At 55.6% G+C, this 13,680-nt stretch overlaps 2 protein-coding genes across 2 annotated transcripts in view; one reads left to right on the top strand and one right to left on the bottom strand.

The window, feature by feature from the left end:
- The first annotated feature begins 6,645 nt into the window (after positions 1–6,645).
- On the top strand, positions 6,646–12,349 carry SLC9A3R1 (SLC9A3 regulator 1). Its single transcript, XM_008057394.1, has 5 exons — positions 6,646–6,804; positions 7,651–7,804; positions 10,025–10,065; positions 11,156–11,245; positions 11,481–12,349. The coding sequence occupies exons 1-5, from the start codon at positions 6,670–6,672 to the stop codon at positions 11,667–11,669; spliced, it is 609 nt and encodes a 202-aa protein (XP_008055585.1). The 5' UTR covers positions 6,646–6,669; the 3' UTR covers positions 11,670–12,349.
- Positions 12,350–13,123: 774 nt separating this feature from the next.
- The window catches only part of NAT9 (N-acetyltransferase 9 (putative)), a 5,676-nt gene continuing 5,119 nt past the window's right edge, over positions 13,124–13,680 (bottom strand). Inside the window, exon 7 of the mRNA XM_021711993.1 lies at positions 13,124–13,191. Coding sequence (XP_021567668.1) covers positions 13,150–13,191 — 42 coding nt within the window. The 3' untranslated portion in view covers positions 13,124–13,149. The remainder of the gene's footprint in view (positions 13,192–13,680) is intronic.

Raw genomic sequence — 13,680 nt, 5'->3', positions numbered from 1 at the left:
CTGCACTCCAGTCTGGGCGACAGAGTGAGACTCCAACTCAAAAAAAAAACAAAACAAAAGAAAGAACACATGATCCAGTCCAGGTTACCTCCAGGCAGTGTGGTAACACACAGAGAACATTGGCCAGGTTCAAGTCCTGCTCAGTGCTTGGAGACTTCTCTGACTTCTCCAAGACAAAGCCTCCAATAAGATCAGGGGTGCCCGATTCAAACAGCAAAGGTGTGGGGGGGAGGGGACAGAGGAGAATGTTTGGGACTGTCTCAGGCAGCACAGTGGCCAAGAGTGAGACCTCTGAGTCGGTGCTATGCCACGTGGCCACGTGAGACTCCTGCAGCAGTCTCCTGGGCATTCCAAGTGTGCTAGTTAGTCCACATGGAGATGTGCTGTGTGTGCAAAATGCAGACCAAGTTTTGAAGACAGTACAAATAAAAGGAGGTACAGTATCTTAGTTTTTAAAAATGAATTACAGCCGGGCTCAGTGGCTCAGCCTGTAATCCCGCGCTTTGGGAGGCTGAGGTGAGTGGATTGCCTGAGCCCGCGGGTTCGAGACCCACCCGGGCAACTTGGCAAGACATCATCTCTACGATAAATCAAAAATTAGCTGGGCGTGGTAGCGCATGCCTGTAATTCCGGCTACTCAGAAGGCTGAAGCAGAAGGATCGCTGGAGCCCAGCAGGGATGACAGAGTGAGACTCCAACTCAAAAAAAAAAAAAAAATGAGTTACATGTTGAAATAACCTTTTGTGGTTTTTGCTTTTATTTGAGTTGGAGTCTCACTCTGTCGCCCTGGCTGGAGTGCAGTGGCACACTCATGGCCACTGCAGCCTCGACCTGCTAGACTCAGGAGATCCTTCTGCCTCGGCCTTCCAAGTAACTGGAACCACAGGCATATGCCACCAATTCTGGCTGATTTTTTAATTTATTGTAGAGATGAGGTCTCGCCAAGTTGCTCAGGCTGGTCTTGGACCCCTGAGCTCAGGCAATCTTTTCGCCTCTGCCTCCCAAAGTGCTGGGATTACAGGCATGAGCCACCACACCCAACTTGAAATACTATTTTAAATAAGCTGTGTTAAATAAAATATTCATTTCTCTCTTTTTTTTCACTCTATCACCCAAGCTGGAGTGCAGTGGCAAACTCATGGCCACTGCAGCCTCAGCCTGCTGAGCTCAGGCGATCCTTCCACCTCAGCCTTCCAAGTAGCTGGAACTACAGCCACACACCACCACACCTGGCTAATTTTTTGATTTATTGTGGAGGCAAGGTCTCACCAAGTTGCCCAGGCTGGTGTCAAACTCCTGGGCTCAGGCAATCCTCTCACCTCCACCTCCCAAAGTGCTGGGATCACAGGCGTGAGCCACCACTCCCAGCTTTTTTTTTCTTTCCCACCTTTTAATGTGGCTGGGCATTATACAACTGTTTCTGTTGTACAGCATTGCTGCTCTAGATGTGGGCTCAAATCCTGCCTTCTTCTATCAGTTTGTGTGTATTTGAGCAATTGACTCAGTCTGTTTGAACCTGGAGTTTCTTATCTGTGAAATGCAGAGACAATAGTACATTCCTTGCAGGGTTACTATCGGGTTTTAAGGAGACAGTACATTTAAGGCCCTCAGCACAGTGCCTGACACATAGTATGTGTTCAATCAATGTTATTTCTTTGGTGCGGAGTCCAGTTTCACAAGCTTCTAGAAGGTTCTTATGTAGCCTCTTGGGACAGCCCACGGGAATTAAACCCAGAGGTTTCTTGGAGGAGGGTGAGGGATGAGGAGGGATGATGTGAGTGCCTGCAGGGCAGGAGGGAAGGCACGGGGCAGCCAGCCCTGGATGATATCCAGGCAGGCAGCAGCCCAGGTACCAGCCTGCTCCGTCCCAGGCTTGCCCAGCCCTGGGGAGACCTGAGCCAGACTCTGTCCCCTCCCACCCCGCGGGTCTCTGTGGCAGGCACGGGGAGAAGAGGCTACTAGCCAGAGGGAGAACCTGCCTCCGGGCCCCTGAGTCCCTGGGGTGGCAGAGAAGCAGCCCCCACTTTAGTTTCTGTCTCCTTCCTGGTTCCCACCCAGCCAGACTTGCCATTGAGAAATGAGAAGTATGAGACCAAGGGCTCCTAATAGCATCCTTTTTTGCAAATGGAGGTATCCAACATTCCTCAGCCTGCACACACCTGGGGGAATGTGGGGAGTGAGAGGGAGTCCTGTGGGGTAAAACGAGGTGCCATCAGGGCCACTGGGTATGGGGCCAGTGGCAACTAAGCCCACCATACCTCACCTAGGATGAGAAGACACCCTGGCCTGGCTCTGAGCCCCTGGTCACTTCCCAGCCTGCTTGAAGAACAGTGGCCCCATGCGCCCCATCACACAGCACCCCCAGGCTGGGCCAGCTCTCTTTTAAGAGCAAGCACCAGGCCAAGCCTGTCTTCGGAAGCCACGGAACAAATGAGCTGCCTTCCAGAGCAGCCATAACTTTTACTCCCAACATACCCTCAGCCCTACCAGAATAGCCAAGACTCCTCTCTGTTCCCCATCCTGGTGCTGAGGCCAATTCCCCTGTATTGAGCAGCAGGGCTCTGGTCTTACTTGAATAAACAAGAGCCCTGGGCTGAGGGAAGGGCAGTCTTAGGAGGGGAGGGTCACCTCTGTTGTTCCCCTGGCCACCCTGGTGGTCTTGCTCCTCCAGCCCCTCCTCTGGGACCCCAAGCTGGCTGGCCTGCAGGAAGCATGTAAGCAACCTGGCTGTTTCTGTAGGGCCCATCACCATGGCATCAACCAGGGAGGGGCTGAGCCCAGTGGGGCGTTGGCCCCCAGCCGCCCGCAGCCCTCCCCCGAGGAGGAACAGGGAGCGGCTTGGGGCCTGCTCCCCAGAGACAGTCACTGGGATTAGGGTATCAACTTTCCCCAGCTTTCCAGGTGGCTGCTGGTGGCGCCTATTGAATTCCGTGCCCGCCGTCCGCTCCCTGGACTGCGTGGGTGAAGGTGATGGGGCGGCCACTTGGGGTGGGCCAGGCTTCCGGGTGGAGAGGACAGATGAAGGGAGACTGCCTGAGAACCCGAGGGTGGAGAAGCCCTCATGAGAAGGGTCTGGAGGCATCTTTCCTGGTGGATCTTTTCTGGAAAGCCAGCTGGCACTGCCTGAAAGCAAGTCTTAGGTCTGTCCAACCCAGGGCCACCCTGGCCCAGCTGCACTGCCCATCGGCTGCCATTGCCTCACGTTCCTGCCTCTTGATTTGGGGTCTCCGCCAGACTCTTCTCTGAGCAGATCCTGATTTTTTTCCTTGAGCTTGGGTCTTCTGGTCTGGAATCATTCCTGCGAGTCCCACCTTGGCCTTCGGAACTCATTGGAAGGCTCTGAACGGACTCCAGGGCCATGTTCTCCTTGGAGTCTCCTGTGGACTCCCTGTGCTTTGACCCCTTAGAGCTGACACTAGGCTTCTGGGTTCATGAGGGTCACGCACCAAGCCCGAGATGGCCTGGACTTCACGCCCATTTACCCTCTTTCCCCAGAGGCAGACCCCAAGCCCCACTCCAGCTTGTGAGGGGTGGGGGCCCAGGAGCAGTGATGGCTGAGTTCTGGGGAGGGTGCCTTGCCTCATCTTTTCAGTGCTGGGCCTGGAGACCATAGACCAGGCCCCTCAGATCCCCCAGGAGGCCGACCCCAGGGGACTCCTGCAGGCGCCAGCCTCCACCCAGCTTGGGATGGGCCCGCTCGAGGGGCTGACTCAGCAGCTGGCAATGGCACCTCCTGGAGACAGCTGGGTCGCTCCTGGGGTGGGGAGGGGTGAGAGAAACAAAGCTGGTCTCCCTGGAAAAAAGGGGAAGCCCCCTCCCCTGTGGGGGAAGGAACCTCCAGGGACTTGAGCGGGAGGCAGCTAGGCTCGGTAGGTGTCTGGATGCTGTGGGGGGGAGGGGCAGCGCTGCCTGGGGCTTCCCATTGCCCTGTCCAGCCACCCCCTCGGGCCCTGAATCCGCCACAGAGTCACACCCAGAGGGCAGTGGAGTAGAGCCTGAGCCCCTCAGGCTATGTTTTTCATTTGTCCCTGAATCCCAGGACTTGGTGCTGGCAGAGGGGAGCGAGGCTCAAAGAAGGCCCTGGAGCTTTGCTGACGTGTCACTAGGCAAGGGGGACTGGGATGACGGTTACTGAGGGTCAGTAAGGGAAGCCCACAGTGCAGAGATCTGCGTCAGGGTAGGTGTCCCAAGGGCAGCCAACACAGCCCCCAGGCATGCCCATCACCATGCCAAGCTTCACCCCTCAGCTCAGGCTGTAGCTCCGCCTGTGAGAGGTCCTGAGCACCTGGAAGGAAGGCTCAGGAAGCTCCTAGCCCACCTCCCAGCGGAGGCTTCCGCCAGTGCTGGGGAGACAGCCCCTGTCTGCGCGCCATGGCCCGACTCCTGCTGGGGTGTTTGCTCAAATGGGTTGCCCCACTGTGGACTTATTCTTCAAAGACCATCCCACAGTGTGCTAGAAGGAGAGTGGCTTCCGAGTCAGGGAGAGACCGGATTGGAGTCCTGGATCTGTGATATCAGGCAGTGGACTTAACATCTCTAGGTCTAAGTGCTCCCATTTCAAATCCAGAGCTGACCGGCCCCAGCCAGGTTGCTATGGTAAGGGTCTTCGGAGTGAGGGGTCTGTGGGGGAAGGAGGGGAGGAGCAGACTATGAGAGCTGCCCCCTGCCTGTCCCCGAGATTCACCCTCCTCACTTTCTCAGGGTGAAGGGCCAGGTCTTACAGCTCAGTCTGGCTGAGGCCGAAAGCTGAGCCTGTCCTGGTGGTGGCAACTGGTCAGACCTGTTCCTCCTCACCTAGGCGGCCAGCCGGGAGGGCCCAGTTAGGAGCTTTGTGGAGGGATTAGCTCCAGGGGAGAAGAGCCTCGAACCCGGAACAAGATCCCGAGGGCATGGGGCCTGGGGGTGGGGCTACTGAAGTGAGCTGGGAGTGGGCCCTCCAGTGAGGCATGGGTTGGGGCTGAGAAGAACCTGAAAGAGGATGCTTCATTCACCCTGGCTTCTGGGTTTCCGAGCCTCTGTGGGCCACTATTTTTAACATTAATTTTTGTTGGGGGGCTTAGAGTCCAGATTGGGTAACTGGCAGCCAGCAGTCACCCCTGCTAACTGTCGTCATCTCCCCCATGTGAACATCCTGAAATACAGGCAAGAAAGACCTGCCCGAGCATTGAAGGGCCCTCCCACCACCCCCCAGAAAGTGAAGGCTGGGGATTGAGTCTCTCACAGATGGCAGCTGCCTCCTGGGGCTGGCAAGTTGGGACAAAGGCCGCTAGTGCTCTTCTGTGCTCCTTCCCACCCCTCCCTGCCTTCTCCACTCCCAGCTGGGGATTTGGGTTTCAGAGCCACCTGGCACACCGCCCTCCCCCACCCAGAATCTCACTTTTCAGCTTAATAGGACTATTAACAACAATGGGAAAGGCTAGGTATGCACAGGGATTTTACAGTTAAAAAGTGTTTCCACATATGTCAATTATCGTATTGGGCTTCACAGCAACCCCGGGCGGCAGTTGGCAGCAAAATTGGCCTATAAATGACCTGTGCATAGCTAGTAAGCACCTGGTTTCGGGCTCGACTGTCCACTGTTGCCCAATATGCTGAGTGATAATACAGGTCCCTCTCTCTCTAGGGAACGGAGTCTGCCAAGCCTGGGAGGAGAACAGGGACACTTGTAGGGGTCCTTGGGCTCCCTCCATCATGCTGTGTGTCTTAGGGCTGCAGGTTCTAAGCTGAACTAAAATTGGTTGAAACTGAAACTGGCTCTAGCTCACAAGAAGGCCAGGAGTTCAAGACCAGCTGTGGCAGCATAGTGAGACCTTGTCTCTAAATAATAATTAGAGGCCACAGCCACACACCGTGCTCCCTTCAGGCCATCCCTATTTTTCACAGTGCCCTCCCCCTCCAGGCTCCCTGGGGGGGTCGACAGTGTCTCTGCCAGTCTGTTGCTACCTTTACCCTCAGTGGAACCTGGAGCTCCTGAGGATGGCCTTATGCCGTCCAGGAGTCCTTGCTGTGCTGCCACCAGGTTTCAGGTCATCTGGCTCCTCCCCGCTCCCTTTTGGCGGGGCCATTTGGCTTGGTGGGGTTGAGAAGGGAGTTCATGTAGGTGAGGAAAGGCTTTACTGTAAACATGCTGGCTAGCTTTCAGTAAACAGCTGCCCCTCCCTCACTGCAAAGAGTGGGGTACAAAGAGGCTGGGGGGTCTCCAGTCACATGCCCTGGGCACCCAACCAGGCTGACAGGGTGCCAAACTCCCCCCACCCCCACCAGGAGGGCCAGACTGAGCCACTGATGGGGAGGGATAAGGTCTCAGTCAAAATAGCATATGATTAGCGATTAGCCTTAGAATGTCAAAAGAGGAAGGCACTTGAGAGCTAACCTGGCCCACCCCTCATTTGCCAGAAGGGGAAACTGAGGCTTGGACAGGGCAGTGACTTGCCCAGAGTCACCTCTGCGGTTGGCTGCAATGCTGGGTGTCCACACAAGTCGTCTGAGTCCCACGCCAGAATTCTCTTGCATTGCTGTGTAGGACCTAAGCAAACTCGCATTATTCTAAACCTTCCTTGGTGGGTAGTGGGGTCAGGCGAGGGCAGGGGAGGCGGGACCTGACATTGTGGAACTGCCATGGACCCTCCTTTATCCCCACAGCCTGAGCTTCGGCCTCGGCTCTGTGCCATGAAGAAGGGCGCCAACGGCTATGGCTTCAACCTGCACAGTGACAAGTCTAAGCCAGGCCAGTTCATCCGGGCAGTGGACCCAAACTCTCCAGCTGAGGCGTCAGGGCTCCGGGCGCAGGACCGCATTGTGGAGGTGAACAATGCTTCTCACTCTCTTCCCTCCTGACCGCCTCCCTGCAGATAAGCTGCACCTGGGGCGTCCAGTGCACCATCTACTGCTTGATCAGCCCTTGGGGTATAGCCAGCCCAGAGATGCTACACGGATGGGTGAATGGGAGGGAGGGAGAGGGAAGAAGGATGGGTGGTGGGTGGTGGTTGGACAGACTGACTCCTTACTGACTCCTTTCTCACCCGTACTCTCCCCTGGGCTCTTCTTCACCGAGCAGACAGACTGGCAGCCCACGATTCACCCACCAATCTGGGGAGATGTCTGGGGCTGCCCCTAGAACTTTCCTGCTGCCAGGCACAGGTTGGGGATAGTGTTGATAAACCCCCCTCCCGAGTTGGGCTCTTAGACACGCCCATTCAGTATTCCTATGCTGTGCTCACAGGAGAGGAAATGTGAACCAAATCCCTGGGCAGGTCCCAGAATCACAGTCTCAGAACCTTAGAGCTGGAGATCAGCTCTCTCAAGACTTCTCGTTTTACACCGGAGAAAACCAAGGCCCAGAGAGGGAAGTCAAGTCCATAGAAAGGCTGAGGCCCCACCCAGCCTCCTGAAAGGCTTGCTTCCAGTCTCTCACAGCTGTGTTTGTTTAGTCTTGACTGGGTATTTTCTTTGGCTTTCCCGGTCCTGCCTCCCCAGCTGACTGTCAAGTGGGAGGACCCCCGGCCTAGTTCGGGGACTCTCCAAACAAGGGGTAACTCAGTGCTCCCAGCTGCGAACTAAGTGAATGCCTACAGGGCCCTGAGGCCCTCCTCCACCTACCTGCCCCAGAATCGAGGCCTGTGCCAGTAACACCTAACCCCCACCCTGCAGGTGAATGGAGTCTGCATGGAGGGCAAGCAGCATGGGGATGTGGTGTCTGCCATCAAGGCTGGTGGGGACGAGGCCAAGCTGCTGGTGGTAGACAGGGAAACTGATGAATTCTTCAAGAAATGCAAAGTGATCCCATCTGAGGAGCATCTGAATGGTAAGCTGGGTGGGGCAGCTGGCTGTCCCGGGGCTGGGGGCTCCCAAGTCAGAGATATGAGCCAGTACCCCCATGTCTCAGGTGACAGGTGGGCAGCTTCCGGGCTTGGATGCTCCCTCTCTCTCTAGGGAAGGCCCAGAGCTGTGGGTTGGGGGGGTGGGAACTTTTGTGGGGACAGGAAGTAAGGATCGGCAATGGGTTTCTGAGGATGGCATATGACCAGGGTCAGCTGGCATGAGGGATGGTGTTCAGAGATGGGACAGAGAAGCTGCCTGAGCCCCCCAACCCTGTTACCACCAGCAAGTTCTCAGGGCAGTGCCATGCCAGGAAAGGGTTAACTCTGGGGAGGCCTCTAGCCTGTGCTTGGTCAGATCAGAGTCCAATGACAGGGGCCCAATGCCTCCCCCTCCCTTCTCTCAGGTTGTCTTGGAAACTCAGCCTTCCTGGCTCTAGAGAGTGGTGGGTCCCCCTTCGGTCCCTGGGCCCCTGCCCTCCCCATCCCCCGCCATTCCCTTGCCAACTTGGCACCTCCCCCTGCCCAAGCCTGAGCCAAACAGGGCAGGGCTGCTGCACCAGGGTAGGGAGGGGTTAAGCAGTCCTCTGCTCCCTGGTCTGGACTTTCTCCCTGGGAAGATGGTTCCCTGGAGAGGGCAGGGGGTGTTCACTGGGCCATTCTGAGGGTGGAACCTCTTGGGACTTTGCAGTGGGTAGAGGCTCCCTGAGGATCAAGCTTGTATTTGTAGGAGTGGATCCACACAAAGGTCCTGCCATGGACTCAGATCCCCAGCTGAAGGGTGCACTGCGGCGGCCCTGGCCCTATCTGATCCAGGGTCCGACATTCCTAGAAGGGGGCTTGCTCTTGGAAGTCCCCAGCAGACTCTGGGCATGGGGGGAGCACAACCTTGCCCTTGTCTGTTAAGTTCACAGAAACCAGATAACTCAGATAATCCCCTTCCTCGGTGACGGGGAGACTGAAGCCCAGGGAAGCCTCAGCCTTGCTCTTGGGGACCTGGTACTGGGAAGACATTGCTGAAATCTGGATTCCACTCAGTTCCTCAGATACTATGTCCTGCTTCCCCCACCTCCCACCCCAGTAATTGACCCTGGAATGCCCCTCCCTCCCAAAGAGATTGCAACCTCTGCCCAGAGGACCCAGAGAAGGAGAAGCCTAGGGGCAGCCTCCTCCGGGAGTCCCTCCTGGGTCTCTTCCAGGATGGCATCCTTGCTCCATGGTGAGGAATGTCCCTTCTCAGAGGCTGCTAGTTTCACCCTGACCACTGTGAGCTAATGGGGAAGGGACTGGCTTGGGGGGGAGGAGTGAGTGTCCCCGCATCCCAGAAGCCTGCCCCGAGGAAGGCTGTGGGTGTCAACAAGGAGAAAAATGTGAGTTTAGTATGCCTGGGTGTGCCTTGGACTAGGGACAAGGGAAAGGGCATCGAAGAGTTCAGACAAAACCCTAGATTGGCCAGGCACTGGCTTTTATGCTGAGTGAGCCGGGTTAGGGTGACTCCAAGGTGGTCTTCTCTCCCTCCGACCCTTCCTGCCACCACCAGGTTTCCCACTGACTGGAAGAAGGGAACACCCAGGACACACCCGTGAGCCTTCCTGTGTCTTTCCCTGCTCCCATCCCCAGTTCTTGATTGGCAAATAGGAGTTGGGGTTACTTGCTTTCAGTTGAGGCAGGTACTAGCTGTAATCTGGGGTGAGGTTCTAATTCTGGTGTCATATCATAATCACCTGGGAAGTGTTTGAAAACGTTTATTCCTAGGCCTGCCCCAGACACACTAAATCAGAATCTCTGGTGCCAAGGTTCAAGAATCTGTCCTTTTAACAAGCTTCCCTTCCCAGGTGGGATTTCCCAGATAGGAATCAGGCAGCCAGCCTGGAATTTCAACTCAATGTGTTTGTTAAACAGCTCATGACCATCATTGGCTCATAAGATCAATTTAGTAGGTAGAAGCCAACATGTTTTTTAAATAAAAGTAAACAGAAATTATCAAAGAACTTACACTGAAGTGAGGGTATTGTTTTTGTGTGTGCTGAGTCAACAAAATGGCAAATGAACTTATAGTGGGTTGCAGGCCAAAAACTTTGAAACACTGACCTAGAGAATAAGATCTCATTATCTGCTCAAACCCAATTCCTGCCTTTTCTCCACATTCCACTATAATTCTGATCCCAGAAGCTTCTGGATTCACCTCTGCTCTGTCCTTCACCTAGGTCCCTTGCCGGAGCCCTGCACCAATGGGGAGATACAGAAGGTAAGGGTGGATCTACTAACTGCTTCTCTGGCTCTCAATCCTGGGGGTGCAGAGGTGGGGCAGAAGGGGGCATGGTTGGGAGGACAGCCTTCTGGTTCAAGCTGCCAGAGGACCCTCTGGCCCCTGCCTAGGGCCAAGGCCGTCGGGAAGGAGGGCAGGCTGGGCCCCTCTGCAGCCTGCCATCCAGGGTACAAGCCCCCACCTCCAACTCCCCACCGTACAGAAGGGGCCATTCTTCCCCCCAAGAACAGAGCTTCAGTGTCTGGCTGCGGGCAGCCAGGCCTCTGCTACTTCCAGTCTGGGTTGGAAGAACAAAGCTCCTCCTCCCCAGGCAGAAGGGAGGGGGGTGACACTGGGGAAGAGACAGTGGGGCTGGGCGCCAGCCCAAGCCGTGGAGGAACCCAGGAAGGGGCTGAGCGCCAAGCTGACACCCCAGCCAAAGCCTTCCCTCCGGGACAGGCCAACTCTGAGACCACAGAGCAAGAGCTCTGCAGGGTCCACTCAAAGGTTTCCCTTCCCCAGGAGCTCCTGCCAGGGACTTGGCAAGGGGGTCGGCTCCTTGGACCCAGATCTGAACCTTCTGTCATCCCATCTGTGGATCTAGAATGTTCCTTCGGGGCCCTGGTTGGCTGCTTTGGGGTTAGGGTTTCAAGATTCCTAGGGTCAAGTCCAGGCAAACAGATAGGCCCAAGGAAATCAAGGAGCACCACACAGGGTCCCCATGCCAAGCCAAGAGGCCCCTGAGGTACCCACCCTCCAAGAATCCTCTCCTTGGTCACTGGCCCCAAAGGTGAGTCAGTGCCTGAAGGCCACACTGGGATGACCTGGCAGAGGGAGTAATTCAGCTAATCCTAGGATGGTCGGTATTCCTCCCACCCCTCCAGCCTGGGTAGTGGAACTAGGATGCCCCCGATCGTTTAAGGAATGTAAAACCGTAAATCCAGTGAGAAACCCCAGCGGGTTCAGGCAGTGGGAATTTGGGGTGGATGACCCATCAGTGTTACTTCTCAGACTGAGGGCCCCATCTTCCCTGGACATTTCCTCCCTTAGCAGGATTTCCCCGCCAACCCATACTCTTCCTCTCTTCCAGGAGAACAGTCGTGAAGCCCTGGCGGAGGCAGCCTCCGAGAGCCCCAGGCCAGGCCTGGCGAGATCCACCTCCAGTGATACTAGTGAGGAGGTAAGCTAGCTGGGCAGGGGGCAGCCATTGGGTTATGGAAAGCCAATTCCCAGGCCCCACTTGTTCCTGGCACACCAGCCTGCCTCTGGGGTCACATGCTGAGCCGCATTCTGTTCTTGTGACCTGGCTTCCCTGGGCACAGCCCCAAGGGAGCTACCTCACCAAGGCTGAGTGAGGACCAGGGAGCCTCATCAGGGACAGACTCCCAGCTTCCTCCCCCGCCTCCTCTTCACAGCTGAATTCCCAAGACAGCCCCCAGAAGCAGGACTCCACGGCACCCTCATCTACCTCCTCCTCTGACCCCATCCTGGACTTCAACATCTCCCTGGCCGTGGCCAAAGAGAGGGCCCACCAGAAGCGCAGCAGCAAACGGGCCCCGCAGATGGACTGGAGCAAGAAAAACGAACTCTTCAGCAATCTCTGAGTGCCTCATCCCAGGGGACTGGCAGGCCCAAGTCAGCCTCCCAGCCCACGTCTCCTTTTCTCTCCTCCCTAACTATTCCCCTGAATCGATGTACAAATCAGCACCACCATCTCCTTTCCTGATGAATTTGATTTTTCTAGAAAACTATGTTCTTCCCTTACCTTTGGGAAGGTGAATGTTTTTCTGTCCGCCCCAATCAGAAAGCACTCTGTCCTCTTCCTCCTCCTCACCAAGTGCTTCATCCTACCAGGTGTCCCCTTGCCACCTGCCTGGGACACCACTGGAACCTATTACAAGGATCATGGGACCAGGCGAGAGGGCATCTTCCCTCGCGACCCCACATGACGACTGGGTCCAGGGCTATCAAGGACCTCTGACTGCAGCAGCCACAGCCTGCAGGCACAGGGCGTCTGTCATCCTGAGCACCGTGGCTTAGCCATCTTATTTTTGTTCATCTGATTTTGTTAAAAGAGTGCAGTATCACAGAGTGTAGAGGAATTTTTGTTTCCCTGATTAACATGATTTTCCTGGTTGTTGCATCCGGGGCATAGCAGCAGCCTCAGCCTTAAACTTTGGTTTCTACTCTTATGGGAGGGTTTGGCTACCCCTGCCCATTCCTGGGCTGGACTCCACTACTGTAAGGAAACTCCTTCAGAAATTCACCTGGTTCCTCCAAACCACTTCTGCCTCGTGTCTTCCTTTGGAGCTTTGTCCTCTGGCCTTGGGCCCCTTCTAGGTGGAAAGTGAGAAATGGCAAAGGAGTGTTCCCAAGGTGGCCTTGGGCTGGGAGGGTGTGGTACAGCTGGAGGGAAAGCCATCTAGGGCTCCCTGTGACCCCAAGCCCTAGAAGCTTTAAGCAGAGGGCCTGGAATCTGTAGCAGTACAGGAGTCTTATGGGGAAAACACACCTATCCTTGTGCTCAGGTCAGCGGTCAGTGTACAAGACTGTGAGCACAGATGTGAGTGGGGGGTCCCTTGTGCAATGGGGGTGTTCTAGGGGAAGTGGGAGCTGAGACCCACATGCTCAGAGGGCTCTGAAAGATTGATTCCAGGTCGGGCGCAGTGGCTCACACCTATAATCCCAGCACTTTGGGAGGCCGAGGTGAGAGGATTGCCTGAGCCCACAGGTTCAAGACCAGTATGGGCAACTTGGCAAGAACTCATCTCTACAATAAAATTAGCCAGGCATGGTGGCGCATGCCTGTAGTTCCAGCTACTTGGAAGGCTGAGGCGGAAGGATCGCCTGAGCCCCAGCAGGTCAAGGCTGCCGTGGCCAGGAGCATACCACTGCCCCCCAGCCTGGGTGACAGAGTGAGAATCCAACTTAAAAAAAAAAAAAAAAGGTTGATTCCTCTAATTCCAGGAATGTGAATCCCAGGAAGGGGTTGAGTTTGGAATGTAAGGCCTTGGCTTTATTCTTTCTACTCACAGCCAGTGGGTACAGGATTCCCAGAAGCAGGCTGACCTAGCACCAGATACTCTATCTTATCAGGCATGGGCTTGATTGGAGAATTGTCCAGTGCTAGGAGAAAACAAACCATTTCACAGAGCCCCAGGACATGCCTTGTGGCCAGGTGGGGTGAAGGGGACTTTCCAAGGGCAAAATGTTCTGCTTCTCCACATGAGGCCCAGGTCCTTTATGCCTCTGGCACCTGAAGTCACATTCTGGAGATCTACTATGGTGGCCTACAAGGCCAAGAGTTTCCAGGGCAGGTGGCCAGAAGGAAGTTGGCCCCAGGGTACTCAACTGCCACTCAACCCCCAGAAGCCAGGAGACCACTCAGGTTACTGGGCTGAGAACAAGTAAAGAAGGAAAATACCCATCAGAGAGGGGACCCGTGGAGTTCTCAGGCCTGTCCCAGTCTGGCCATCTGCTCCTTGTTGGTGTTTGGATTCCACTAGTATTAAGAGGAACTACTTACAACCCTTATCCCAGCACCTGTCACCAGGAGCCCTGCTCAGCTGAGCCTGGCCTGTCCCCCCCACCCCACCCTTGCTTCTACCCTTTGAC

The sequence above is a fragment of the Carlito syrichta genome, unplaced genomic scaffold (genome assembly GCF_000164805.1).
Source record: "Carlito syrichta isolate Samal-C Ts95f unplaced genomic scaffold, Tarsius_syrichta-2.0.1 Scaffold302991, whole genome shotgun sequence".
Classification (NCBI taxonomy): domain Eukaryota; kingdom Metazoa; phylum Chordata; class Mammalia; order Primates; family Tarsiidae; genus Carlito; species Carlito syrichta.
The sequence above is the reverse complement of the archived record's forward strand: the minus strand, read 5'-3'. Positions and strand labels throughout refer to the sequence as shown.

Coding starts and splice junctions, on each gene's coding strand:
- SLC9A3R1 (XM_008057394.1), top strand. CDS start 6,670: ATGAAGAAGGGCGCCAACGGCTATGGCTTCAACCTGCACAGTGACAAG. Junction 7,805..10,024: donor ATCTGAGGAGCATCTGAATG/GTAAGCTGGGTG, acceptor TCCTTCACCTAG/GTCCCTTGCCGGAGCCCTGC. Junction 10,066..11,155: donor CCAATGGGGAGATACAGAAG/GTAAGGGTGGAT, acceptor CCTCTCTTCCAG/GAGAACAGTCGTGAAGCCCT.